The sequence below is a fragment of the Podarcis vaucheri genome (assembly GCF_965113315.1).
Source record: "Podarcis vaucheri genome assembly, chromosome: 10".
In the NCBI taxonomy this organism is placed as follows: Eukaryota; Metazoa; Chordata; class Lepidosauria; order Squamata; family Lacertidae; genus Podarcis; species Podarcis vaucheri.
In genome coordinates, this window is record NC_138748.1 from 63,947,737 (window position 1) to 63,974,721 (window position 26,985).

Below are 26,985 nucleotides of genomic sequence, written 5' to 3' on the forward strand. Positions count from 1 at the left end.
TACCTGGGGCACAAGCCTGGGCAGTGTGCATGGAGGTCCTGGGATGCCCAGATGGCAAACCCTCCCTCTTGGCCTCACTGATGTGTTCCAAACGAAAGCAGAGCAAAATGTCTGGCACCTGCGTGGCTGCAGGAGTTGCTGGAAGGAGGAGGACAAGGTCTTAGGGATTCCACTCTGAATTTGTGTAGGGTGTACTCTTTAGCCTTTTCTTCTCCCGTACATATCCTGCAAGTCCATGGAGCTTTAGGATCAGCCTTTTCCTTCTCCAGGATGGGCTTCCTTTTCATGTTGACGAGCCTCATCTGCCCCTCACTTCCCTCTACAGCACGTGCAGAAACCACCTTCTTGTTCATTGGACCCACACTTGGTCTGATCCGCTCCATCTGCAGGAGCCTGTCTTTGCATGCAAGGCAAGTCCTTAACTCACTGAGGGTTTGAGACCCATCGCCTACTCTCACCTGGTTTAGCCAGCCAGTCGAAGCCACTCCTGGGGTGTGGCCACTGTTGCATGATGATAGCTCTCACCTATTAAAACACCAGTCGCTGGCGGGAGCAGGGGGCTCTAGCTTTCTATGAGGGCGAACCTTTTTCATTTGCACAGAGGAGTCCCGAACAAACACTAATCGACCTTCTCGAGCCTTAGTAACTGCTGGAGGTTGCCTAGTGCTGACACTGGCCTGCATGCAGAGGTTTAGCCCTAAATGGGTGGCTTTTCCATTCCCTGTTTCTTTACAGGGAATAATCATACAAGCAGCTGCTGTTTCACTATCGCGAGAGCAAGTTCTCTTAGAAAAAAATAATTGAAGGAGCCACACGGACATGATGTTTCTGGCTGCTGCAAAACTTCAATCACACCCTCCTTCTCCCAATTTCAATGCAAGCAGAAGCCTGTATTTTCTTCCATCTAGAGGGCTGCTCATTAGCTAGTGTGCCAAACCTGATATATATCAAGCATGCTTGAATCTTTTGCCACCGCTTAAGCTCACCCGATCTTAGAGGGTTCATGCTTTGCTCTCTTATGGATCTTTTATGTGACTTCTGCCTCACCCCACATTTCCTAGACAATGGACCCAAATGCTGGAAACAAAAGGATGAGGCTGTGATTAGAGAGAGAGAAAGAAAGTGTGCTATCATCCACTCTTCTTCCTCATTTCAAAACCCCTCATTCTGAATGTATTGCAGATCACATGGTATGTTATTGTAGCGTCTTCTGGGGCTCTGTCTTTTCATGAAATCTCTGGTGCCTTAATCTGCAGAACAACCTCAACGCATCCTTTGACTGGAGACCTCAATTTTTCCTCTCTCCTCCTGCCCCTCAAAGGTCACTTCCATCTGGTACCAAGGCGAGCCCTTCCCTCTGCGTCTCACAGATTTTTCCCCTCCACGGCGCACCGTGTTTCATCCATAAACCTGCATCACGCATTAGTGATACTTTTCTTACAAGAGTCATTTACCGAGGCAGCGAAATAGTATCGATCGCCAATGCCAGTGTCTGCGCTGTTCCAATCAGCAGCCTGACCTGTAACCTCTCTTACTTGAGTCTTCTCTTTCTTTATCTCTACCCAGCTTCAAATTCCACAGTCAGGGAGAGCCGTGATGGTGGGGTCTGAGAGAGCTGGTGGAATGGAAAAGAAGGATTTATGGGACCCTCAGACTGGGATGCGGGGAGACACCCAGCAGGTAGGTGGGCAGACAGTGGAGTAGAATTCTCTTGGTCACGTCCTGTGTTCTAAATGCGCAACTGGATGTGCTCCAAATGTATGGATCGGCCCCGGATCTAGCCAACACAACAGGCACTACCCGTTTTCCAGCCTGACCTAAAATAAGTTTATAGCTGAATCAGGCCAGGGGAAACCAATGGGCAACCTAAGAGGACATCGCAATCTTGGAAACCTTGGGCAGTGGAAATGATGATCCAAAAACTCCTAACTCCAAAAATTTGAAAGGTGCAGGATCTTTCCATTTCTCCACAAATGCTATGTGGATATCTGCACTGAGGCTCTGCATCTGTTATGCCTACAGTTCCATGCACCTGCCATGTTTTGCAAAATCTTCTTTGCAAGTGTTCCACACTTATAACATGCAAAAAAAAATACCCATCTCTCTCTCTCTGTGTGTGTGTGTGTGTGTGTGTGCGCGCGCGCGCACAAAGTAGCACACATTTATGCAATACTCTATATTGCTTTTGTAAGGGAAGAAAACAGCATGAGCAGATGTTGCTGCTAAAACCCGCTTCTCAAATGCTTAAATGCCAGCGGAAAGGCGACCCGGTCTACCACCCAGGTAGGCAAAAATAGTTCAATTCAAGCTAATGGGACACACAGAAGGATTCCTTTCAGCTGCTGTGGCGAAGGAGAGGCTTGTAAGATGTAGGGTGAATGATCCAGGAGAGAAGCCTGCAGAGCTTGTTCAAAGACTGGGTTGCCATTTCAAGACGTGTGCTGATGTCGTATTTCCTTGCATTTCCTCTTTCATGGGCTCTCTGGCCTTCCAGCATCCTGCCATGCCATACTTGCTACTAAGACAGCCCAGTCCCTACTGTCCCCAAGAGCCTGCCTGAAGTTTCTGCAGAGCTGGAAGTCAGGAGACAATAGCAGAATGGGAGAGCTTGGGAAACCCTAAGCAGCAACTGTCAGTTAGCGGGGAACCTTTTTCCTGTCAAGGGTTGCCTTCCCTATAGGTTAATCTGGGTGGAGGCCTGCACGCCAGCAGCGAGCGGGAACCTGAGCAGAATACAGCCACTTCTTTCTCTTTCTTTAGTGCTGCCACTGCCTTCCCTTTTCTGCCACTCACTTCTATTATTTGGTAATCACGTTTACATGCCACCTTTTTCGCCAAGGAACTGAAGGACATGTGCACGGTTCTCTCCGCCCCAATTTTATCCTCACAACAACCCTGTGAGTTAGGTTAGGCTGAGAGGCAGTGACTGGGCGCAAGGCCAGCCAGTGAGGTTTGTTTGTATCCTGGTTTCTCAGGTCCTGGTTTAGCACTCTAACAACTACCCCACACTAGTATGCGCTCTCTCTCTCCACCTCTCCCCTCTCTCTCCACATTTCTCACCACCCACATGAAATTAGACCAAGGCCCACATGTCTGACTCACTGTAAGGTACGCTTCCTATGCTTATAGGTAACAACCAGACAGTCAAACAAGTGTGTGCTGTTAGGATTTTTATTCATACATGCTGCTCCAGCAGTAGCACTATGTTTTGTTCTACCCGGACACTGAGGTCCAGCTCTGAGGGCCTTCTGGCGGTTCCCTCACTGCGAGAAGCCAAGTTACAGGGAACCAGGCAGAGGGTCTTCTCGGTAGTGGCACCTGCCCTGTGGAACGCCCTCCCACCAGATGTCAAAGAGAACAACAACTACCAGACTTTTAGAAGACATCTGAAGGCAGCCCTGTTTAGGGAAGCTTTTAATGTTTGATGTATCATAGTATTTTAATATTCTTTTGGAAGCCGCCCAGAGTGGCTGAGGAAACCCAGCCAGATGGGCGGGGTATAAATAATAAATTATTATTATTATTATTATTATTATTATTATTATTATTATTATTATTATTTGTGTTTATGTGAGTGTCTGAGAGAACATGAGACAGGAAGGCTCAGTACTGTTGGAAGTTGGTTTCACTTCTGTTAGTGATGCTGTTCTGTACTGGTGCTCAAAGAGCACAGACATGCTGATGGATTCTCTGTACATAGATTGTAAAATAAAGTAGTTTAGAGCTACTGATGGACTCTTTCTTCTGCTATGAGATGCCAGAAGACAAGTGTGCTCCTCTCAGGAGGGAGGGGTCGCTTATTACCGGTCTCTCTGGACTGACGGAGATTTACAGCCAGGGAGGACCACCGGAGAGGCGAGTGGTGTATAAACGTAGAATACAGAACATAGCACAACTCGTAAAAAAACCCCAATGCCAGCAAGAATGAAGTGCTGCAGAAATAAAGGGGAACTAATTCAGGAAGGCCAGGAAGACAAGTCGGCAACAAGCGCCAAAAGAACAACCATGTTTGCACTTGCTTCGCTTGCGTGGGATGGGAATTCCAAAAAACAGGTGGAACAATGCTAAAAGAACATGCTCAAGTCACAGCATCTTTTACTGCGAGGGTCTGAGGCACCGTCAACAGATCTTCACCCACAGATCTAGGTTGCCGAGGTGGGATGTAGGGGGATCAAAAGAGTATAGAAAGAGCCCACCTAGACCAGTGTCCTGTTCTCACAGTGGTCATTCAGATGCACCTGATGTCAGTATATGGAAACATCACTGCTGCAGACAGACAGTTTGTTGACGAAACATGATGTGCTTATTTGTGGGAAAGAAGAATTTCCCAGGAAGTTCACAGGCTGGATAAGTCTTTGTGAAGAGTGTAACTTGAAACCCTCTGACTGCGCATGTTCAGGAAGTTTGTCTGACTTGCTCGAAGAGCTGAACTGAAAGGATGTGTTTTTCTCTAGTGCTGTAATGTCAGAAATAAAAGCATGTAAATAGATTTCTGACTTATTTTCTTTCCCCTGCGGAAGCAGGAGAGAGGGGTTGTGCATTTTACCCACGCTTGGGAAAATGTCGCTTATTAAAATCTCCCTGGTCTGTCTGGATACCAGCCAGAGGAGGTTACCGGTAAGCAAGCTCCGAGGACAGTGAGAGGGGCCAGCCTCTACGGAGGGGGCTTGCAAATCGACACCTGAGCCCACAAGCAGGACCTGACTCCAACAGTGCTCCCCCACTTACAGCAACTGGTATTCAGAGGCATAGGGTCTCTGACAGCAGAGGTGGAACACAGCTGCCACTGATAGCCTTGTCCCCCATGAACCTGTCTGGTTCTCTTTTACAGCCATCCAAGTTGATGACCATCACTACCTCTGGGGGAACAGAAATCTATTCTTTCATAAGTGTCGTGTGCAGAAGGCAGCGTCTCTGAGCCTTCAGTTCCCCCAGGTAGAAAAGAGGGGTTGCCTTGTTAACTCCAAAGGACAAGAGCTAGCAAACAGAAAGGTTCAACAGAGAAGAGATCTCAAATGATTGGATCCTAGTTAAAGTTGATCCAGGAAAATAAAGGGGGCAGGAGGAAGAGAAGTTGTACCATCTTGTCTATTCTCCTTTCTGTGTCCACACAGACAGGTCCCAGGCTAACCAAGCATGGACAAAGGCGAAGGCAATAAAGGGGAAACTGTCACTAGACAGGGCTCAGTTTGTTTTGCACATTCTCAATTCTGCAGATATGTGCATTTGGTTTTAATAAGTCCACAACCAAGACTGAACCTTGGCAATTATGCCAGGGAGAAGCTGGGCCGGAATCCACTTGTTACTTTGCAATTTGAGATGAGAAAAGTATTTAATTCCAGTATTGCCAGGCCACATTTGAGAACACCACATTTCCACGTTGTTATAGAGAGTGACTGAAAATTATAGCATGCACAAATGTATTCTAGTGTCCTGCAGTCCCTTTTCTTGCCACCAGTCCAGTACCTGTCTGCTTCCTCCTCTTTAATCTTAGTGTTGGCCTTGTATAAATCACCAGGGGAAAGGTTGAGGGCAAAACTAGAGTGAGCTGGATCTGGCACCGCCTAGAGTTGGCCTCCTTGCCTTCCGCCCAACCACTACCAATGGGCACCAGCCACCACTGCCTGCAAGCTAAAATAATAATGACTAGGAAACACTGAAAGACTTAGAATCCTCCATGAATCTGTCTAAATGTCTCTTAAGACTTTCCAAGCTGGTGGCCATGGCTATACCTCTGGGCAGCAAATCACATAAGCGAACTTTGCAGCATATGATAATTTAGTTATGAGCTCATGAATAAATCTCTCTCTCAACTCAGCAAAGAAACAAGATACAAAAATAAAAAATCTGCCCCCCCCAAAAAAAAATCTATATGCACACGCACAACACACCCAAAGATGCAAACTTTGTGGCAGACCCAAATTTTGGAAAAGTTTTAATTTGGACAGTTTTTCCAGTTTGCAAAACTTGTCCCAATTACAGAAGTTAGGGCTTGTAGAATGGAGGCTTTTTTTCGGCCCAATTTCCAGAGAGCTGAAGGATAAGTGCCTAGGAAAATGCTGCTCTCTGCTTCCGCCTTCAGCTCCTGCCACACAGAATTGGCAGCAGCACAGAGAAGGCAGGAAAATAAGTGAAGTAGGACATTTGTAGTTAGAGGGTAGAGAAGGCAGTTGGTAATGACAGCAGAGGAGAAAGCAGGAGCTGTCGGTTGTTTTTGACAGGGACTGTAAGAAACTCAGACAGCAGCCTCAAAAACAGCTCAAAGAGATCCTCTCCTTGCCCCTGCCGGGAGATGCTCAGCTTGGGTATACAGAGATAGTCAAGTGGAACAGAGCCAGCAAAAAATAATCAAACATTCTGAATCACTGACACTGGGAAGATGCTTGAAGGTAAGGATGCCAATTAGAACATACTCCTTTGTCAACTGCCCAATCGCAGAGCCCTCCGCCCAAAGGTCTTTGATGTAAACAAATCCAGACAGACGCCACTGTTTAACTGTGGTTAAGGCAGCTTAACCGCAAACTGGCACAAAGTCAAAATTCACAAACCATGATTTGCAACAGGTCAGCAAATCAGAATAACAAAAGGTATGGTTTGATTTCCAGGAATGGAGCTGAGCTGGTTTGCACAGCAAAAGTCACAAAACCTCGGGGTACCTTAAAAAGCACCTTTTGCGCGCCGGCTGCAGTTTGGCGCAATGTCCAAATTGACAAGCCAGTTAGTGTCATTGGTCTGCAGCTGGAGGTTGTTGTGCCATAGAAGCAGGAGGGGTGGGCAAACGTAAAACAAAACAGACAAACAGGCCTGAACTACGGTTTGCCTGTCAGAAAATCAAGCCATGACTCCACTTATAAGACCATGGTTACTGCAAATTATAGTTTGGCATGGTGCCTGCATTGACAACTGATGGTTTGCGATTGGCTAGCAAGTTACTATCAGAAGCCCTACTCTGGGTTTGCCAACCATATTTTGAGCTACCTGAGATTCAGCATGATGTCTCAACTGACAAACTATAGCAACAGCCATTGCTTTGTCTCCATCAGTTCCCCCAACTGGAGACAGAAACAAACTTTGGAAGTCCTGAAGCTGAGAGGGTGAAAAGCAGAAGCAGACAAGCAGCTCTAAAAAAAAGGTTTGCCCACTGGATGTTTGGATCTTCAAATCACCTCCCGAGTTCTAAGCAGTGGTTAGCGCAAACTATCAGTAGCCACAATACCCTCACCGAGACTTTAAGCCTACACACAGCACTGGGAAGTTATCCATCTTTGACTTTGTCCCAAAGTTTTATCAGGGGAAAAAAAACTGTTATCAGAAAAGTAGCCAGGACATGGGTCACAAGCTGTGCTTAAGAAACAAAATTAAATTAATGTGACAGATAAGTTGTGCATCCTCAGAGATTGAGCAGTGAAGTCCATGCCTCCACCCCATAACCAACCCTTCTGGCAACCCTTCTGGCATTGGACAGACACTGGAACCCTTTGCAAGTGTTTGAAGTCTCATATATTTCAGAATTCATAAGGGAACGGTGTAGCCATATTTACTGGCCCATTCCCCTCCATCACATCCCTGTCCCTGCCACCTTCAAAGGAACATAGGAAGAGGCCTTGTGCTGAGCTATATCATTGGTCCATCTAGAACAGGGGTGCCCAAACTTTTTTAAAGAGGGCCAGATTTGATGAAGTTGCTGAGCTTTTTTAAAGGATTTTACCCCAGGACATATACTGCCACAGGGGCTGGATTAAACCGACTGGCGGGCCAGATTAGGCCCCCGAAATGGACTTTGGACATGCCTGATCTAGAACCACTGAACCATTGACTTGGATGAGGCCCTGAGAATCATCTACTTCAGGGGTCAGCAAACTTTTTCAGCAGGGGTCCGGTCCACTGTCCCTCAGATCTTGGCGGGGGCGGACTATTTTTTTTTTTGGGGGGGGGGAAATAAACGAATTCCTATGCGCCACAAATAACCCAGAGATGCATTTTAAATAAAAGGACACGTTCTACTCATGTAAAAACACGCTGATCCCCGGACCATCCGTGGGCCGGATTTAGAATGTGATTGGGCTGGATCCAGCCCCCAGGCCTTAGTTTGCCTACCCATGATTTAGTTCAACCCCTTGCAATGCAGGAGTCTTGTACAGGGATCAAACCTGCAACCTTGGCATCATCAGCACCACATGCTAACCAAGCTATTCCATCTCCCTAATCTAGCTCAGTGGTGTCTCCATTGATCAGCAGGGTTTTGGGCAAGGAGTCGTTCCCAGACTTACCTGGAGATGCCACTGGGGACTGAATCTGGGATCTTCTGCACATTTATGTGTGCAGTTTTGCCCAATATGGACATTTTTGCAAACTGGTCTTGCCTACTGTAATGCATGTTTGCATTTTACATTCACTAATACAGGTATACACATTTATACATAGACTTTACCCCAACACCTGCATTTATGTGCACTTGACATGGGCTGGAGAACTGCGTTGCAAAATTCAAAGAAGAGCTGGGTTTCTATTTGCATATTGTTTCTGAGAGCACTGATTAGGGAAGACTTTAATTGCACTGAATTGAATTTGTCCCCATCCCTACGTATGCAGCCAAAAGGGCATCAGCCATATACAAGAGAGAGGTATCAACAGGCTCTGGGAAGCCCCCAGTGTTTGCAGAAGTGCAATGAAAGTTTAGAGGGAGGAAAATGCAATGGGAGGGGATGGTGGAAACAAAGTTGTGTTCAATACCTATGAAATGCTGACTGTAGGGTGGGTGGGAGCAGGATGTGGAGGAAGGGAGATTGGGAACGCAACAGAGAATCCTGAACAGCAGCGCTCCACACTGCAACATCTCACTCCTCCAATTATAAATGTGCTAGGGTTCAACAGTACATCTCTGTCTTTTCAGAAAGAAGCAGTATCCTTTATTATTGTTGTTGTTGCACAGCCCTAACCCCATCCCTCCCCCTGTTTGAAGACACAACAGAAATCTCAAAACTGCAAATAAAATTCAAACCCGTATTCATGATTCTCACACATCCCTCAAGACGATTCCGTATGGGAGCAAGAACCCAAACGCTACTCTCCCTCCCTAGATGCAACCATCATTAGAAACACTGGATGAATGCGATGGGAGTTTTGGTTGTAGAAGGACCCCACTTTCCCCTGTCCCAAGAAGAACCTCATTCTCACTCCACTGCTGTTGTCTTGCCATACCTTTGCTTTGGGGAGGATTCTGGCTCCGATCTCGGAGAACGTTGATCTGGTAGACAGCTCCGTAAGGCTCAAAAAGTTCCTTTAGCTCCTTTTCTGACCACGAACGGGGGATCTGTCCGACAAACATCTTAATGGCATCTGGGTCTGGCTGATCTGAGTGATCCAAAGCTCCATTCATCTTGTTAGCTGTGCCGTTACTGGAGAGAGAGAGAGAGAAAGGGGGAAAGGAGAGCGCCGTCAGCGGGACCATTTTCTGTTTTTTGAAATAATGTCATTTGCAAGCAGAAAAGGAGTAACAAGCAACAGTCAATGGAGAGGGAAATAGAGCACAATTAACGCTTCCAAACTGATTAAGTGCCACCGCCAACAAAATACCATGTTAATGCCGTGAACAAACAACAGTGAAAACGTGTCATTACGTTATTCTCCGACTGCAAGCCGCCGCTTGAATCCATCACGTACAAAGAGGGTGCCAAGCTCAAGTCACAAAACGGCGCTTGTGGCTCTCAAAAGAAAAGGCCATTTTAAGGAGACGTACGGGGGCTACTGTACAAACACGCTGCTCTCCGGCAGAACAGAAAATCAGCGCAAAGACACCCTTCCCCCATGAGGGCTCTCGAGGCAGCAGAGTATCCGCCCCCAGTGCAAGTGTGTTTGGATTCTGAAACACTCAAAAGTCACGTGAAAGGGCATATAAAGCAGCCGGCAAGATATCCGTTGAGTAATGCAAAAACCGGCCTCTGCATGTGTCATATTGTTGCACAAAACAGGAAAAAAATGCTCCGGCCAGGCAGATTCCTTGCTGCCAATATAGTGTAGGACAAAGATATTTTACTTCCTGCAGCAGAATCCAAAGAGTGGCCTCCTCCACTCCTCCTTTGCTTAAGAGCCAATGCTTAAAACAAAACAGCAACACCTCGCTACATTATTCTGATAGCAGTTTCTGCCTTCATCTGTTCCCTCTATACTCTTCCACCTGAAGCAGTCTGCTTCATGGCGAACAAGGCTGTGCACACAATTCTGTTCACTCTGGCTCCGGGGTTTTTCTCATCACCGGTGTGAGGTCATATGAGGTCAGCCACAATCCACAGGTCCTCTGAGAAGTACAGTGGTACCTCAGGTTACAGACGCTTCAGGTTACAGACTCCGCTAACCCAGAAATAGTACCTCAGGTTAAGAACTTTGCTTTAGGATGAGAACAGAAATCACACGGCGGCAGCAGGAGGCCCCATTAGCTAAAGTGGTACCTCAAGTTAAGAACAGTTTCAGGTTTAATAATAATAATAATAATAATAATAATAATTTATTATTTATACCCCACCCATCTGGCTGAGTCTCCGCCACCACTCTGGGTGGCTCCCAATCAAATGTTAAAAACAGTACAGCATCACATATTAAAAACTTCCGTAAACAGGGCTGCCTTCAGATGTCTTTTAAAGATAGGATAGCTGCTTATTTCCTTCACATCTGAAGGGAGGGTGTTAAGAACGGACCTCCAGAACGAATTAAGTTCTTAACCCAAGGTACCTCTGTATTCCTGTTTGATGCATTCCCTCAAACCAGCTTCCAGCCTACCTGAAAATGGAAGCCGTGGTTAAGCTGAAGTGTGTCCCTTTCAGGCAGCCAACTGCACATGTGCAGATAGCAATGCATGTGCAGATGGGCGTTTCAGGGAACTGGAGTTGGGTGCAGGGAAATGATTCAGGGAATGAGCAGCAGGGAAAAGAAATCTCCACCCTCTCTCTGGTCTGCACACCAACATAAGAATGCAACTTGAAACACAGCAGGGGGAATGGAATTTCCTGCATCTCAAGCCGCTAATGTGTACAGAGGTACCTCTAGTTATGAGCTCAATTCGTTCTGGACATCTGTCCTTAACCTGAAACGGCTCTTAACTAGAGGCGTGCTTTCGCTAATGGGGCCTCTTGCTGCTGCTGCGCTGCTGGTACACGATTTCCGTTCTCATCCTGGGGCAAAGTTCACAACTCGAGGTAACTCTTCCAGGTTAGCGGTGTTTGTAACCTGAAGCGTTTGTAATCTGAGGCTTTTGTAACTCGAGGTACCACTGTACATAACTCAAGCTGCTAATAAATTACCTATAATAAAAAAGAAAAGAAAAGAAGGGAACGTGCTTTATTTCAACTTAGGAGCCCATCATCTGTTTTATATGGTATAAACTAAAAATAAAAGGGGTCTAAAAAAACTATTTAAGTCCTGTAAAGTACAAATGGGACCTGCGTGGCGCTGTGGGTTAAACCACAGAGCCTAGGACTTGCCAATCAGAAGGTCGGCGGTTTGAATCCCCGCGACGGGGTGAGCTCCCGTTGCTCGGTCCCTGCTCCTGCCAACCTAGCAGTTCGAAAGCAGGTCAAAGTGCAAGTAGATAAATAGGTACTGCTCTGGTGGGAAGGTAAACAGTGTTTCTGTGCGCTGCTCTGCTTCGCCAGAAGCGGCTTAGTCATGCTGGCCACATGGCCCGGAAGCTGTACGCCGGCTCCCTCGGCCAATAAAGCGAGATGAGCGCCGCAACCCCAGAGTCAGCCACGACTGGACCTAATGGTCAGGGGTCCCTTTAAAGTACAAATAAGATACAGAATCAGGTGTTGGTCTAACACAGTCAAAATAAATTAAAAAATTGTCCAGTATCACCTTAGAGACCAACTAAGTTTGTTCTGGGTATAAGCTTTCGTGTGCATACACACTTCTTCAGATACAGAGGTTTACCAAATCCTACCAAAAGGGAAGATGAGCCAGAAGGCAGATTTTGAGCACTGTTTAGGTTGGCAGAGTAGTAGCCAGCAGGATCTGGCCCTTGAGGCATATTTCATTGGAGAGTTTCCTTTGACCGGTGTAATTAAATTATTTCATTCATTCATGTATAAAACTAGTTCTGTGCCCCCTTTAGGGGTGCGGCCCAACCATGTCGACTCACAGCAACATAAAATGCTATGAAATCAACAATAACAATAAAGGGAGCAGTGATAAATCGCCATTAAAACCCCTAAGCACAAGACAGTTCAGAGAGCTTCACCACATTCACACAATACAGTTAGAACACTGTGATATCACCTTAAAACACCCCAAAGAATTCTGGGAGTTGCAGTTTGTTAAAGGTGTTGAGAGTTGTTAGGATAGTTCCCCATCCCCACCACAAAGCTACAATTCCCAGAGTTCCCTGTGAAGAAATATTGCCGGTTAAACCGCTCTGAGAATTGTAACACACTGAGAGGAAGAGGAATCGGCTGACAACCCTCAGCACCCTTCACAAACTACAGCTCCCAGAATTCTTTGGCGGAAGCCATACCCATTTAAAGTGGCATCATAGTGCTTTAAATGTAAGGTGGGAGTGTTACCACAACTTTTTAAAATAAAATAAATGAATGTGGAAAACTGAATTTAAAGACTGGAATAATGAGAAACTCAAAGGAATTGAAATGGACATATTCCCCCATCCTTTGCCTCAAGTGATGGCCTTGTGTGCCCACACTGTCTGCCTCATTCAAGGGTTAAAGCCTGCGGACACAACGCAAAGATGACGTGCGCCACTCACAAAGGAGGCACAAATTAAATATCGGAAGAGGGGAGACCACGAGTGCGTTCCGTGCCCCGGGGCTACAAACTTGCGCACCGAGAAATCACTCAGCTGCCCCCGCCTCGTCTCTCCCGAAGCATAAGCACACCTGAACACATTAATATGCCTCAATTAACTCCTTTCTTCGCAGCCCTCCCAAGTCCTGAAAGGAGCGAGGGAACGGCATAAAAGGCACGTTTCAAAACCAATGATGAGAAGTTTGATCACCAGTTCCGCTGCTTGCCTAACCTTGCGTTGTTCTGTCATTTCAATTACCCAACGTTGCCTCTCTCTTTCTCCTGGGTCCCTTGGATCACAGTTGGGGTGTGGAGAAGAGGATGGGGCTCCAGACTTCCTTTTAGGGATGCTGTGGAACTTGATCTCGGATCCCAGAAAGGAGGCCGCTTTAGGGAAGATCTCCCACTCCCCATTCCATTCCTGCCTTGACACACATCCAAGAAAAATCATTTGACTCCCCCTTCCATTCTTCTCCAGCTTTCCCTACAGCAAGAAACACTCACCCTCCTCCCTCTTCCTGCAGATCAAACTCAGTTACTCTTTTTTCCATTCCATCTATGCATGAAGCATGAGGTAAGGTTGGTTTTTTACAACTGGCCCTTCCCCTCGCCTAAGCCCCAAATGTCACCTGGGCAGGTGAGAGGCCGATGCAATGCTTCTTTTCCTTAATATGAGGGAGTTCACTGCTTTGGTAGGCTGCCTGTCTCAGAGCCACAGTCAGGACCGGCCCACCCATGAGGCAAGGTGAGACAACCGCCTCAGGCGGCAAGATCCACAGGGGCAGCAGATCGCGATAAAGAATCATAGCGTCCCATGCTCTACCAACTGTGCTAGATCTTTCTCTGCGGGATCAGAGATTTTTTCTGCGGGATCAGAGATTCTTAGAAGACTGGAGTAAATATATGAACTATTTGGAAAGTAATTGTGATGAACAGATTGCGCTAGTAGGACTGCAAGAAGTATTGTAAGGAGGATTTTTTTGAAATACAGCCATACCTCGGGTTGAATGTGCTTCAGGTTGAGCGCTTTCAGGTTGCACTCCGCGGCAACCCGGAAGTAACTGAGTGCGTTACTTCCGGGTTTCGCCGCTTGCGCATGCGCAGACGCTCACAATGATGTCACACGCATGCATGGAAGCGGCAAAACACCACACGTGCATACGCACCGTCATGTCTTACATTACATTCAGGATGCGAACAGGGCTCCGGAATGGATCCTGTTTGCATCCTGAGGTACCACTGTACTGGAAAAAAGACTATGAAGAGAATTATTAGTTAAGGACATTTAAATGTAATATGGAAATTAAGAAATGCAGAATAAGTGGTGAAGAACGGGGAATCATCAGAGGTGTTGATGGAAGTCTAAAATATTGTATAAGATGAGAAGATTTGTTGTATGATTGTTGGAACTGGTGTGTGCGTGTGTGTGTATGAATAAAGGACCATTTGTGGGTTGGGTGGATTACACGCACTGGTGCCAACTCCAGCAGGCCCTCGGTGCCTGGGCACCCATAATTTTTTTAATGTGGGTGCCCGGACTCTACCCCTGCCATGCACCACCATGCACCGCCCACAAGGGTCCCGTTTCATTAATGGTTCTGGAGAGGACGTGTGGTCAGAAGCAGAGAGATGGTGAGCTTTAAAAGGATTAAAGGTTTGACATTGATGCGGAGTGCGACCGGGAGCTTAAGGAGAGTCGTGATGATGTCACGGCTGATGGGAGAGGAAGACTATGCTGTGGTATGTATTATGTGTGCATGGGGGAGAGGGATCATGCATTAACAGGATTGCTAATCCCAGCTTTAGCTGCTGTGGTCGGGAGCGCTGTTGTTGTTTTAAGTGCATTCCGGTTTCCTTCCTGCAAAATTGGATAGAGGGTTTTGCTTGCTCATGTTGATTGCCACGTTGTGTAGCCCGAGGTTTCCGGAGGCCCGTCCTCGTCGCTGCGCAGCTGCCCTTCCAAGCCAGGAAGGGAGAAGTTCGCACCGCTGAGCTTGTTTTCGGGAGCCGAGTGCCAACTCCAGAGAACTAAATCCAAGCAATTAACTCCAGGAAATGCTGCGCGATGCAACACATTTCAAGATTGGCACAGACACATGTGACGGGCATACCAGCCGGATTTAAGAGATGCAGGAGGCTATTTTAGTAATTTCCGAAGGTGCATGACCCAAACGAAAGCTACGTTGATCGGATCCAACGCGGCTGCATTATCTAAATAGCTTCCTTGAAAACAAGACTGGAACTCCCAGCTGGGCATGCTTTAAAGCAGGGCTGTCAGGTGCAAGACCCACGAGCATTGCCAGAGTTTTTGGAGTCCCCGCAAGCGTCCTACACAACCCATACTCCACAACAACTGATTGAATGGCTTAAGGAGCAAAGGACCTGCTCCTGCGTGGTTCGACACCAGCCTAAGGGTGGGCAATTCTGTTTCACCTCCAGTCTGTGTGACTTTTGAATGTATTTATCTCATCATTCTGTACTGCACCTACAGTACAGTCATACATTGGCTTATAGCCGCTTCAGGTGGCATTTTTTCGGGTTGTGGATCGCTGAAACCCGGAAATACCGGAATGGGTTACTTCTGGGTTTCAGCAGTCGTGCATGCGCAGAAGCGCCAAATTGCAACCCGCGTGTGCGCAGACGCATGTTGCGGACACTGTGGGTTGCGAACGTGCATCCCGCATGGATAATGTTCACAATCCGAGCGTCCACTGTAATATGTTTTTTTAAAACCCCCAATCAAAATGCCAATTTAAATGTGCAACTGTGTTGCAACATTTCGAGAAGAGCAGAATCCAGCAGGTACAGAAGTTCTGACTAACCCCTTAGCCAAAGTCGTGGAAGTGGGTTCACTTTCCATCAGAATTTGCAAAGTCTGACTTCCTCAAGAACCCATACACCAGCCTCCTCTGATTCCTTTTACCTGGTCCATCTACCTGGTATTGCCATGGGAACATGGGAGGCTGCATTGTGCTGTCTCAGGCCTTTGGTCCATCTGGTCAGTGTTGTCTGCCCTGCTTGGCAGTGGGTCTCAAGAGTCCCAGGTTTAAGGAAAGAGGTCTTTCCAGGCCCTGCCTGGGGGTGCCGAACCTTTTGCATCCATCAGCTATCCCAAAAGACCAGCTCCATCAGGCACCTCCCGCCCCTGAACTATGCAAGCTGATCATTATAAGAACAACTGTTTAAGAATTGGTGCTTGGGTTTTATTTTTTCCTCTTCCCTCCCTGTCCCTTTCACCTTGTGTGTCATTCCGTGTGTGTGCGTGTGTGTGTGTAAGCCTGTGGGCAGGGACTGTTTTGTTTTAATGGACTATATGTAAGCCACACTGGGAGCCTTTCTGGCTGGAGAGTGGGGTACAAATGATGATGAGGAGGAGGATTAGGATTAACATCAGAATGTATTAAGGGAATTATTGTAATATTTTGAAATACAGAAGAACTATGAGATGATTAGGATTCCCTCCGATCTCGAAGCATGGGAAGTCAGCTAAAAATAATAATAATAATAATTAGGCATAATATTGGGATTGTTTGATTATTGTATCATTTGGAATATATAATTTGGTTTGATTGGAATTTTTTTAAATAAATATTATTTTTTTAAAGAAAAGATGATGATGATGGTGATGATATACTCTTGACTCTCTCTGGCAAAGCGCCTTTCCCTTTGCCGGCTCCCTTTGAGTGAAGACACCATTGATGAACCTTCTCCACGTAAAGCCCACAAGCCGGACCTGAGTGCAACAACATGGTGATTCCCATCAACCTGGATTCCTGCCTTGCAGGGGGTTGGACTAGATGACCCCTGAGGTCCCTTCCAATTATACAATCTCATGATTCTATGGAACACACACTGCCTCCAACAGTGAAGGGAGAATGCAGCGATTGATCAAGGGCCTTAACTATTTCAGTTTAAACGGCTCTGCGTTAAAGAATATCATCAATTTTTCAGCTATGCTTAAATCACACGATTCTTGTCAATGAAAGCAGACTGTGGCATTCCTTTTGTGTTGACAATTTCCATGCTTTCCCCCTCTTTGTTAGCTTGGTATCTCTCGCCTCTCACAAAGATTCCCCTGCTCTCCCATCTCCTAACGATCAGAATAAAGGAATAAATGAAATAGTTCCATTGGTGAAACCTGTAATAGGATTGCCATTTTGAGAGAGAGAGAGAGAGAGAGAGAGAGAGAGAGAGAGAGAGATCCAGCATCATCACCACTGCCACCACTTTTTCAAAAAAAACCCTGAGGGTTTTTGGTTTTTAAAAAAGATGGGGGACAGCCCACAAAACATCTGGCGCGGAGAATACAGATGATCGTTTGTTTATATCTTTCTCTCTCTGTCTAACTGCCTTTTCCAAACACAGCCAGATGGAGCCTTTCAAAATCAAATTAATTTCAGATTAATTCACTCTGGACCAACGCCAGTTTCTTGACTCTATGCTTTGAGGCACTATCTAAATTGATTTACAGTCATGAACTTAAAAGAGCTCAAGTCCTTAGGTATAAGGAGCTGGGGGGAATAAGTACAGTCGTGATGAAGAGAGATAACTGCAACTGTTAAGAGTTATTAAAATGAACATTCCCACCATCCCAGAAACATCTACTCTTCTTGCAGGTGTTTCTCTATCCCCTCTCCAGCATCCTAAAGTCTTGAGACTTTGGCTTTCAAGACTACTTTTGTATCTATTGCCCATGTGATCCAACCTGCTTTTGGGGACTGAAGTAATACCGCCCCAAATTTTGTTCCATGGTTTTCCTGGAAACATGGAACAAAACGTGCTGCTTTTTTTTCTCCCCTGGAAGCAATCCACATGGAAGTTAGCACTAAACTTCCACTAAATTTTCAGAAATGGCTTTGATGTTGTGTGAAAGATCGCATAAACCAGGAACATTACCAGGCAAGGAAACATCGACAGCATAAAGTGCTGTCTGTATGCAGTAAGTATACAGTAGCGGTCCCTGGAAACTTGCCCCATTTGAGAGTAGTATATTGGTTAGATTGGTGAATTATCCCCCATCCTTCAGTTCAAAGCCTCTCTTACCTATGAAGCTTACTGGGTCAGCCATTCCCTACCATTGTAAGCTACCTCGCAGGATTCATGTGCAGAAAAGCACAAGATAAAATGTTTCTATAGATTTATCCATAATAATAATAATAATAATAATAATAATTTATTATTTATACCCCGCCCATCTGGCTGGGCTTCCCCAGCCACTCTGGGCAGCTTCCAAAAGAATATTAAAATACTATAATACATCAAACATTAAAAACTTCCCGAAACATCTTTTCCGGAAATCCATCTTTTTTTCTTAAAAAAAAGACCCCCCAAACACGAAGTAACTAATTTTTTTTAGCAGGTGACCTGGTTTATTCCCTACCAGCCTCACTTCCTATGAATATCTCCACGGTAGATATGGAACAAGGATATGCAGCAGCCATTAAATATCTCAAAATGTTTCTTAATCAGAGACTACTCAAGCAAGGGTATCGAGTCATATGCGATCACTCTCTGTAGACACTTTTATTATCTGACTCGTTTCAACTGCAATTTGGGTTTCTGCAGAGACAAAACAGCCAGCTCTGCAAAATTATAAGATAAATGTCAGGCAACGATAACACTGTTAATGAAGATGCATTGGCAAACAGCAATAATCTCACTTCGAAAGGCTCGTTTCCATGAGAGGAAGCCCAAGCTGTCCAAGGCAAGAGTAGCGCCAGGAGTAAAATGATAGGGTGACAGTCAACTCTGTAATACTCAGAGAGGTTTCAATAGGTCTACCCTGAGTATGACTAACCCATGATTTTTAAAGTGCATTTATGCTTTTGAATTATGGTGCTGGAGGAGACTCTTGAGAGTCCCATGGACTGCAAGAAGATCAAACCTCTCCATTCTTAAGGAAATCAGCCCTGAATGATCACTTGAAGGACAGATCCTGAAGCTGAGGCTCCAATACTTTGGCCACCTCATGAGAAGAGAATACTCCCTGGAAAAGACCCTGATGTTGGGAAAGATGGAGGGCACAAGGAGAAGGGGACGACAGAGGACGAGATGGTTGGACAGTGGTCTCGAAGCTACAAACATGAGTTTGACCAAACTGCAGGAGGCAGAGGAAGACAGGAATGCCTGGAGTGCTCAGGTCCATGGGGTCACAAAGAGTCGGACACGACTAAACAACAACAACAATGTGTGTGTTGACACTGCTGTGTTGACAGAGAGCCGGCAGTCGGCGATAAGGTGAGATAACAACTGGAGATTATTATTTCCCAACTTAAAAAAGGGTAGACCTATACATTGTCACAAGAAACATGTGTTCCCAGACTGATATCTGAGAGAAACACAAAGCAAACGCTTCCCAAGGTAGACTAAACAGCTTGCGGAAGTGCTCTGAATTTCCACTGGGGAAGAGTTGGGAGCAACAACCTCTGCAATCTGTTCTTGCCACAAGCAAAGTTTTTGGGCCCTTGGAGGAGAGGAAGGTGTCAACTGGGCTTCCTCAACCTCGGCCCTCCAGATGTTTTGAGACTACAATTCCCACCATCCCTGACCACTGGTCCTGCTAGCTAGGGATCATGGGAGTTGTAGGCCAAGAACATCTGGAGGGCCGAGGTTGAGGAAGCCTGGTGTAGACATTCAGCCAAAATTGAGAGAGGTAGCAAGCAGTAGCCACCTAACTCCTTCTTGCAATAGTTCAAGCAGAGGTGGTATATGCAACATGGGGGTATCACATCCATCACCAGCCTGGCCTGCCTAATCCCTGCCCCAAATCTAAGAACATAACAGTGTAACAAAATCCTGCTGGATCAGACCAACGGCCCATTTAGTCCAGCATCCTGTTCCCACAGCCACCAAAAAGTCCCAGTTGCTCCATCCCAGTTGCTCCATCTCTTTAATAATTGCCCTGAACCTTTTCCAACTCTGCAACATTCTTTGCGAGTTGAGGCAACCAGAACTGTACCATAGTCCAAATGCAGACAGACAATCAATTTTTATAACAGCCTTATCTCAACCTTAAACTCACTTGCCGCTGACCTGCGCAGATGTCAGTATGCAAGGACACTTAAATACACACTCACAGATCCAGATTTTCTCTGTGCAATCTGAAAGTCTGTATTATGGACATCTGCTCAGCAACCATTTGCGGGAGATGGACGTGGATATAGATATATTTATATATTCTTCCAATGAAACCAGATATATTTTTTAAAAAACTAAAAAATAGATAAGTCTAATTACACAAACTCTCCTCTCTACACAGTTGTAGATCTGAAGACCCTACGCTGCACGCTCGCACAGTCTCCATCTTCAAAGGGAACCTTACAAAGAATGCCTAATGAGAATGAAAGATGACCATGCAAGATATAATCGCACAGTTCCTTTTGAAATGGGCGCATTCTGCTATCACTCCCAAAAGTCGTTTTTTCTTCCATACGCACATGCATGGAAGTGCATTCTTACACAGCATGGTGCTTGTTGCTTTGTCATGTGAAGTTGGAACAATCTGTTTTGCTTGGCACTTTGAAGCGTTTGGTGTTGTTGTTGTTTTTTTAAAGAGGAAAATGTCTCATTCTAGCTGGTCCAAGTCCCTAGAAGCAAAACTTTGGCCGATTTTCCACCTCTGTAATTTTTACTGGATAGGATAAGAAGAGCCTTCAGTCTACTGGGCAGCTGTTGGTCATTCTGGAAAGGTCAAGCCTGCTTCCTGCCTTCTATCCTCGACATCCTTATTTCATCGGAAAGAAAAAGATCAAAGATTGGCACTGGATTACTAACAGCGGTTCCCGTTCCTTCTCCTGACTTTGCTAGGATGTCACTGCTACTAAATGCTCTGCCCATTTGCCCTTGGACAAACCAGGCACTGAAAGGAACAGGCTGGGAACAGACCCTGAGATTGGCAAGCCCTCTCCAGATCCTACAGGGAATGGCTGGGGAAGCTTCCAACACCAGCCCATGGGATGAGAAGTCAATATGAAGCTTCTGCATTGAGCAGGTCTAGGAGCCTGTCTCTAGAGTAGCACTGAGTCCTGCTTTACAGAAGACAGTGCTCAATTTGAGGGTCTATCTCACCCAAGTCTGTTTAACAGACAGAGAACCGTTAGTAAGAGGGAACAGGTGCACATCAACAGGTAGCAACAGACTGAGCAGCAGAGAATGAAATTGCTTTATTGCAGGAACAGCCAACACGGCACCCTCTAGATCAGCCTTTCTCAACCTGTGTTTCCCCAGATGTTGTTGAACTACAACTCCCATCACCCCTAGCTAGCAAGGCCAGAGCTCAGGGATGATGGGAGTTGTAGTCCAACAACATCTGGGGAGCCACAAGTTGAGAACCGCTGCTCTAGATGTTATGCACTACAGTTCCCACTATCCCTGACCACTAGCCATACTTGCTGGGGCTGATGGGAATTGTAGTTCAAAACTTCCGACTAAACACCAGGAGGAACTTTGGTAAGAGTCATTCAACAGTGGAACAGAATCCATAGGGAAACAGTGGACTCCCCTTCTTTGAAGGTGCTTAAGCAGAGGTTGGATGGCCATCTGTCATGGATGCTTGAGTTGAGATCCCTGCATTGCAGGGAGTGGGTCTAGATGACCCTCAGGGTCCCTTCCAACTCTAAGATTCTATGATTCTCTCTGTGTGTGATTCTCTCTCTGTGTGTGTGATATATAGAAAGGATTCAAATAAATAAATATTTTCCTTGCATGTCAATATTTTTATTGATGAAATCTAACCTGCTCCTGCGTCCCCTTTCAGAAGCTTGTCTGTTATTAAAAGGTAAAGGGACCCCTGACCGTTAAGTCCACTCGTGGCCGACTCTGGGGTTGCGGCGCTCATCTCACTTTATTGGCCGAGGGAGCCGGCGTACAGCTTCCAGGTCATGTGGCCAGCATGACTAAGCCGCTTCTGGCGAAACCAGAGCAGTGCATGGAAACGCCGTTTACCTTCCCATCAGAGTGGTACCTATTTATCTGCTTGCACTTTGACGTGCTTTCAAACTGCTAGGTGGGCAGGAGCTGGGACCGAACAGCGGGAGCTCACCCTGTCACGGGGATTCGAACCGCCGACCTTCTGATCGGCAAGCCCCAGGCTCTGTGGTTTAGACCACAGTGCCACCCGCGTCCCAGTTGTAGGTTATTAGTTCCCATTAATTAGACATTATTCGGAGGAAGGGCCCACACATGAACAGCCTGGAAGCTTTTCAACAGATGCAGAACACATACAGAACCTGATTTATTTTTTCAAATCAGGGCCAAAAGAATGGCATGGACCTGAAAACTGCCTCATACAGAGCAAGGGCTTTAGTGGTGTTACAGCAAAGATTATTCTGTCTTTGGAACTCTAGTTAAAAGATCACTGTGGTTTGCATAACCCCCAGAAACCATAGGTCCCATGCTGCTGCGTTCCATTAGGTTAGCGTGAAATGTGTCACGGTGTATTTGAAAAGCTCAGCTTCTCACATACTGAAAGGTTTAAAAAGGTTAATTGAGGAAAAACACTAATTTAGAGTGACAACCCCTCAGAGGGAGAAGGTGACACCTTGTTCTTTAAATACTAGAAAAGTAGCTTACAAGTTGTGCTTTTCAACTTCTCTTTGACATAACTACTGGAGAGTAAATCTGGAAAAAAATGATGCTTCCTAAGTATTGTGGATGCCAAAGGGGAAAAAATGGAAGTTGGTGGGGAGAGGGACATACCCCACAAGTACAGCGTATTTTATAGCTTGGGTCACATAGTTTTTGGGTTTAAGGTGACATGTGGAAATGGGGCGGGGGGAGCCTTAAACCAGAAAAACATATGGAGAATGGAAAATATATCAGGAGTATATAAGATTATATTGTAAAAATGATACCATCTTAGCAGAACTGGAATGATACAATAAATAAATGAAACAAATACCTTAGTGGAATGTATGAAAAAGGATATAAAATAAAACTGTGCGAAAAACCCATGAAAATAGAAAAACTATAATGAGAACGATTGGAAGTTTCATGCAGAAAAGTTTATTTGATGGACATGATGTTGTATAAATTTTTGGTTGTTTTTTTCCCATTCCTTTTTTCCTTTAATTTTGTCTTTTTAAATTTTTTCTACCCCTTCTCTCCGGCAGGAAGGTAAACGGCGTTTCCGTGCACTGCTCTGGTTCACCAGAAGCGGCTTAGTCATGCTGGTCCCATGACCCGGAAGCTGTATGCTGGCTCCCTCGGCCAGTAAAGCGAGATGAGCACCGCAACCCCAGAGTCGGCCACGACTGGACCTAATGGTCAGGGGTCCCTTTACCTTTTTAAACTGCCCTGGTTGAAGACTTTGCTGGGACTGGCGTCTGGCTCCTCCTTCCCTCTCTAGTCCTTTCCCTCTGGACTCCTCGCAAGCACCCGTAAACTAGAGAGAGGGATCCCCCTCTGGGCCTATCTGGCCCATTGCTCAGCAAGGTCTAAGACTCTTCGTGATCTGGGTGTTTGAGTGTACCATGGCACTCATGGGCGCCATGTTGGGGACCCCAGTTTTAAAGTCTCAAATAGACCCTGGACAAATAGACCCTGCAAACATAGAATTGTAGAGTTGGAAGGTACTCCCAAGGATCATCTAGTCCAACCCCTGGCAACGCAGAAAGCTAAACTGAAGCATCCATGACAGATGGTCACCCAAGCTCTGTTTAGCAACCTCCAAGGAAAGAGAGTCCACAACTCCCTGAGAGACGCCGTTCTACTGTCAAACATTATACTCCCCCAAATAATTAAAGTGGTATTTTGGAACTCCAATGCAATCCATTCCGGAAGATCGTTTGACTTCCGAAACATTTGAGTTCCAAGGTTTTTGCACAGCAGAACTGCGGCAGACGTTCGTGTTCCGAAACATTCAAAAACTGGAGCACTTACTTCTGAGTTTTCGGCATTCGGGAGCCAAAGCGTTCGAGGACGGAGCCGTTCGAGTTCCGAGGTACCACTGTATTCTCGACTCAGTCATATTTTAAAGGATAGCACGGTTTTTAACACTTGTACTACAGAATGCTAGCACACACCTCCCCTTAAATGAATAGAAAACTCACTTGGCACAAAGGAAGTTAATTAAGTGCCCAATATCAACGGAAAGAATTGCTTAATGAAAGCAAAATTCAGACACCCCTTACCATCTTAGCTTGGTTTAGGCAAAACATACAAGCTACAGCATATGCCCTACTTTGTGCCTGAGGGTCATTTTGAGAAGGATGACGCAGACAAAAAAACAACAACACTACTGCAACACCCCCCAGAACAAAACAAACAGAGCAGAATTCCTAAATACTTTTAAACTTCAGTTTTGTTTATTTCTTGTATTGAATATTTTTAAAAATATATTTTCAGCATCTAGATAAGTATTACAAAAGTTAAATATATATACTTTCCATTTCTCCTTTTTGCTGATATTTTAAAGATTTGTTTTGCATTTTTTAATACAATTGTTATAATAATATAATACAATATGTCCATTGTTCTTATTTGGGTATCCCTGAAGTGTATTCTGCAACACACTGGGCCAGTAATATCTTTCTTTCTGCACCCTTGAGATTTCCTCTTATTTCTTCTCATATGCATATCCAGCTTATTATTTCTATCCATCTTATCGTTTTTTAATTATTCATATTTGCATTATTCACATTCTTACGATTATTCGCATTCTTGCTATTTGCTTGCTATTATTATGCACATTCATCTCCTTCCTATTCTCTGTGTTTCTGCTGATTCACACATTATTCGCATCCATCTTCTTTGCATTCCTAAATTATTTCTCGTTTGCATTCTTATTCCTGTTTCCTGAAAGGAATCGGAAGGCACGAAAATAATTCTGAAGGCTTAACAACTAAAATAATAATAATAATAAGCTGCAGCTGCGGCGGCAAAATAAATAAAAGCGATCTATAGGTCCATGTTGAAAAAGGGAACAAAGTCCTTATCTTAGAATCACAAACTGTAGCATTGGAAGGGATCTCAAGGATCAGTTAGTCCAGCCTCCTGCTGTGTTATGGGACGCGGGTGGTGCTGTGGGTCAAACCACAGAGCCTAGGACTTGCCGATCAGAAGGTCGGCAGTTCAAATCCCCTGAATGGGTGAGCTCCCGTTGCTCGGTCCCTGCTCCTGCCAACCTAGCAGTTCGAAAGCACGCCGATACAAGTAGATAAATAGGTACTGCTCTGGCGGGAAGGTAAACAGCGTTTCTGTGCACTGCTCTGGTTCGCCAGAAGCGGCTTAGTCATGCTGGCCACATGACCCGGAAGCTGTATGCCGGCTCCCTCGGCCAATAAAGCGAGATGAGCGCCACAACCCCAGAGTTGGTCACAACTGGACCTAATGGTCAGGGGTTCCTTTACCTTTACCTTTACCTGCTGTGTTGGACTGACCATGTAAACGTCTGCATGGGAAAAATACAATGCGAAGCCAAGGTAGTTTCATTAAACCAATGCATTTTGGACCCTACTGGTCCTTCTTTAGTAGGGCTGCCATCTCTTGAAGAGCAAAAAAGAGGACAGCCTGAGCTGCTGCCAGCCCAAGGTGGGGAAAGAGGTACGTGAGTGCATGGAGCTGCTGCGGCGGCCATGCGCCTCTTTCCCTGGCTTGGGTTGGCAGCGTCTGTGGTGTGCAGAGTGCCCATGCCATTCTTTCCCCAGCCTGGGCTGGCAGTGGTCATGGCGTGCAGAGCCAGGGCCGTCTTTACCCGGGGGTGCAAGGGGTGTGGGGCACCCAGGCGCTGAATTCTGGGAGGCGCCAGGCGCCCGCTGCTGGGAGGAGCAAATGCGAAAACTGCAATGGCAACCCCTGGGCGGGAGCGCAAGAGAACGCAATGTCTCTGCTGCCGGGTTCCCGACCCCCTTAGAAGTTTGGCCTCCCCCTTGAAGGGGAAACTCAGGAGTTTGCCGCTGGAGCAGGAAGATGCTTCCCTTGGGCCTGGTGGTGGAGTGCCGCTGGGCGGATATTTGTTTTTTATATATATATATAATTTTTTTATTGGGTTTTCACAATTTATATAAACACACACAATACAGACATACAAACACAAACATATATAATTTCAAATCCTTAATTTCTTAACCACTTTCCCTGACTTCCCCACACCTCCCCTTCTTGCATCCCAATTCCAATAGTTAACTCAGCAAGTTCTTTTCTCCAACTTTTACCTTATTAATATTTTACTTAATTCGTCTTAATAAACCAAATTTAACTTATAGACCTCGATTAAACCACAATACTCATCATTTACGTCCTTTTCTAAGGTCGACCCAAGTTCCCTTCCACAAATTTCCCAATTTTTATATTATTTACAAAACAAAATAACAGAAAACAACATATAATTATACACCCTTTGGATTCCAAAACTCTCCCCCCCCCCTTTCCCGGTTTCGATCCCCAAAGAATATTCATCAGTCTATCAGTTCTCAGCCTGGATCCCTCACGTCCGAGGCCCGCGCTGGGCGGATCTTTGAACCCCAGCAGCGCATATGCTAAAGATGGCTCTGTGCAGAGTAGCCTGAGCCCGAACCGCCCGAGCCTCCCAAAATGGACATTAATAATAATAATAATAATAATAATAATAATAATAATAATAATAATTATGTATACCCTGCCCTCCCCAGGCAAGGCCAGGCTCAGGGAGGCTAACAACCAATAATAAAAACAAGTTGAATGAATACAACTTAAAAACAAGATTAAAATACAACATTAAAATAGCCTCATTGCAGGAGGAGAAAGGAAAAAGGAAAAAGGAAGAGGGGGAGGGAATCAAATTGGCTCCAAGCCAAAGGCCAGGCAGAACTACTCTGTCTTACAGGCCAGCGGAAAGAAAGCAGATCCTGCAGGGCCCTGGTCTCATGAGGCAGAGCGTTCCACCAAGCCGGAGCCAGTGTTGAAAAGGCCCTGGCTCTGGTTGAGGCTAATCTAACTTCCTTAGGGGCCGGGACCTCTAGGGTGTTGCTATTTATGGACCTTCAGGCTCTCCGTGGGGCATACCGGGAGATGTACGTATGGCAACTCTATCTTTAGTGAAACAGCGATTCAAAATTCAGACACGCTACGTGTTCTCAAACTTATTTCTAGCCTAAGAAATAGGTAGCACATCTTAACGTTCTCTGAACTTCCCTGAAGAAGGACCAGCAGGGCCCAAAACGTGCTTTCTTATCATCCCTCCCATCCTTTCTTTGTTCTGCTTCCAGTCCCTATGGAAGC

The 26,985-nt window shown here is 45.7% G+C and overlaps 1 protein-coding gene across 29 annotated transcripts in view; it reads right to left on the reverse strand.

Moving 5' to 3' along the window:
- The window catches only part of CELF2 (CUGBP Elav-like family member 2), a 543,470-nt gene that overhangs the window by 174,737 nt on the left and 341,748 nt on the right, over positions 1-26,985 (reverse strand). For all 29 annotated transcript variants that reach the window (XM_082238976.1, XM_082238999.1, XM_082238980.1 and 26 more), the window contains one exon: positions 9,202-9,398. In XM_082238976.1, the coding sequence (XP_082095102.1) occupies positions 9,202-9,398 (197 nt within the window). The remainder of the gene's footprint in view (positions 1-9,201; positions 9,399-26,985) is intronic.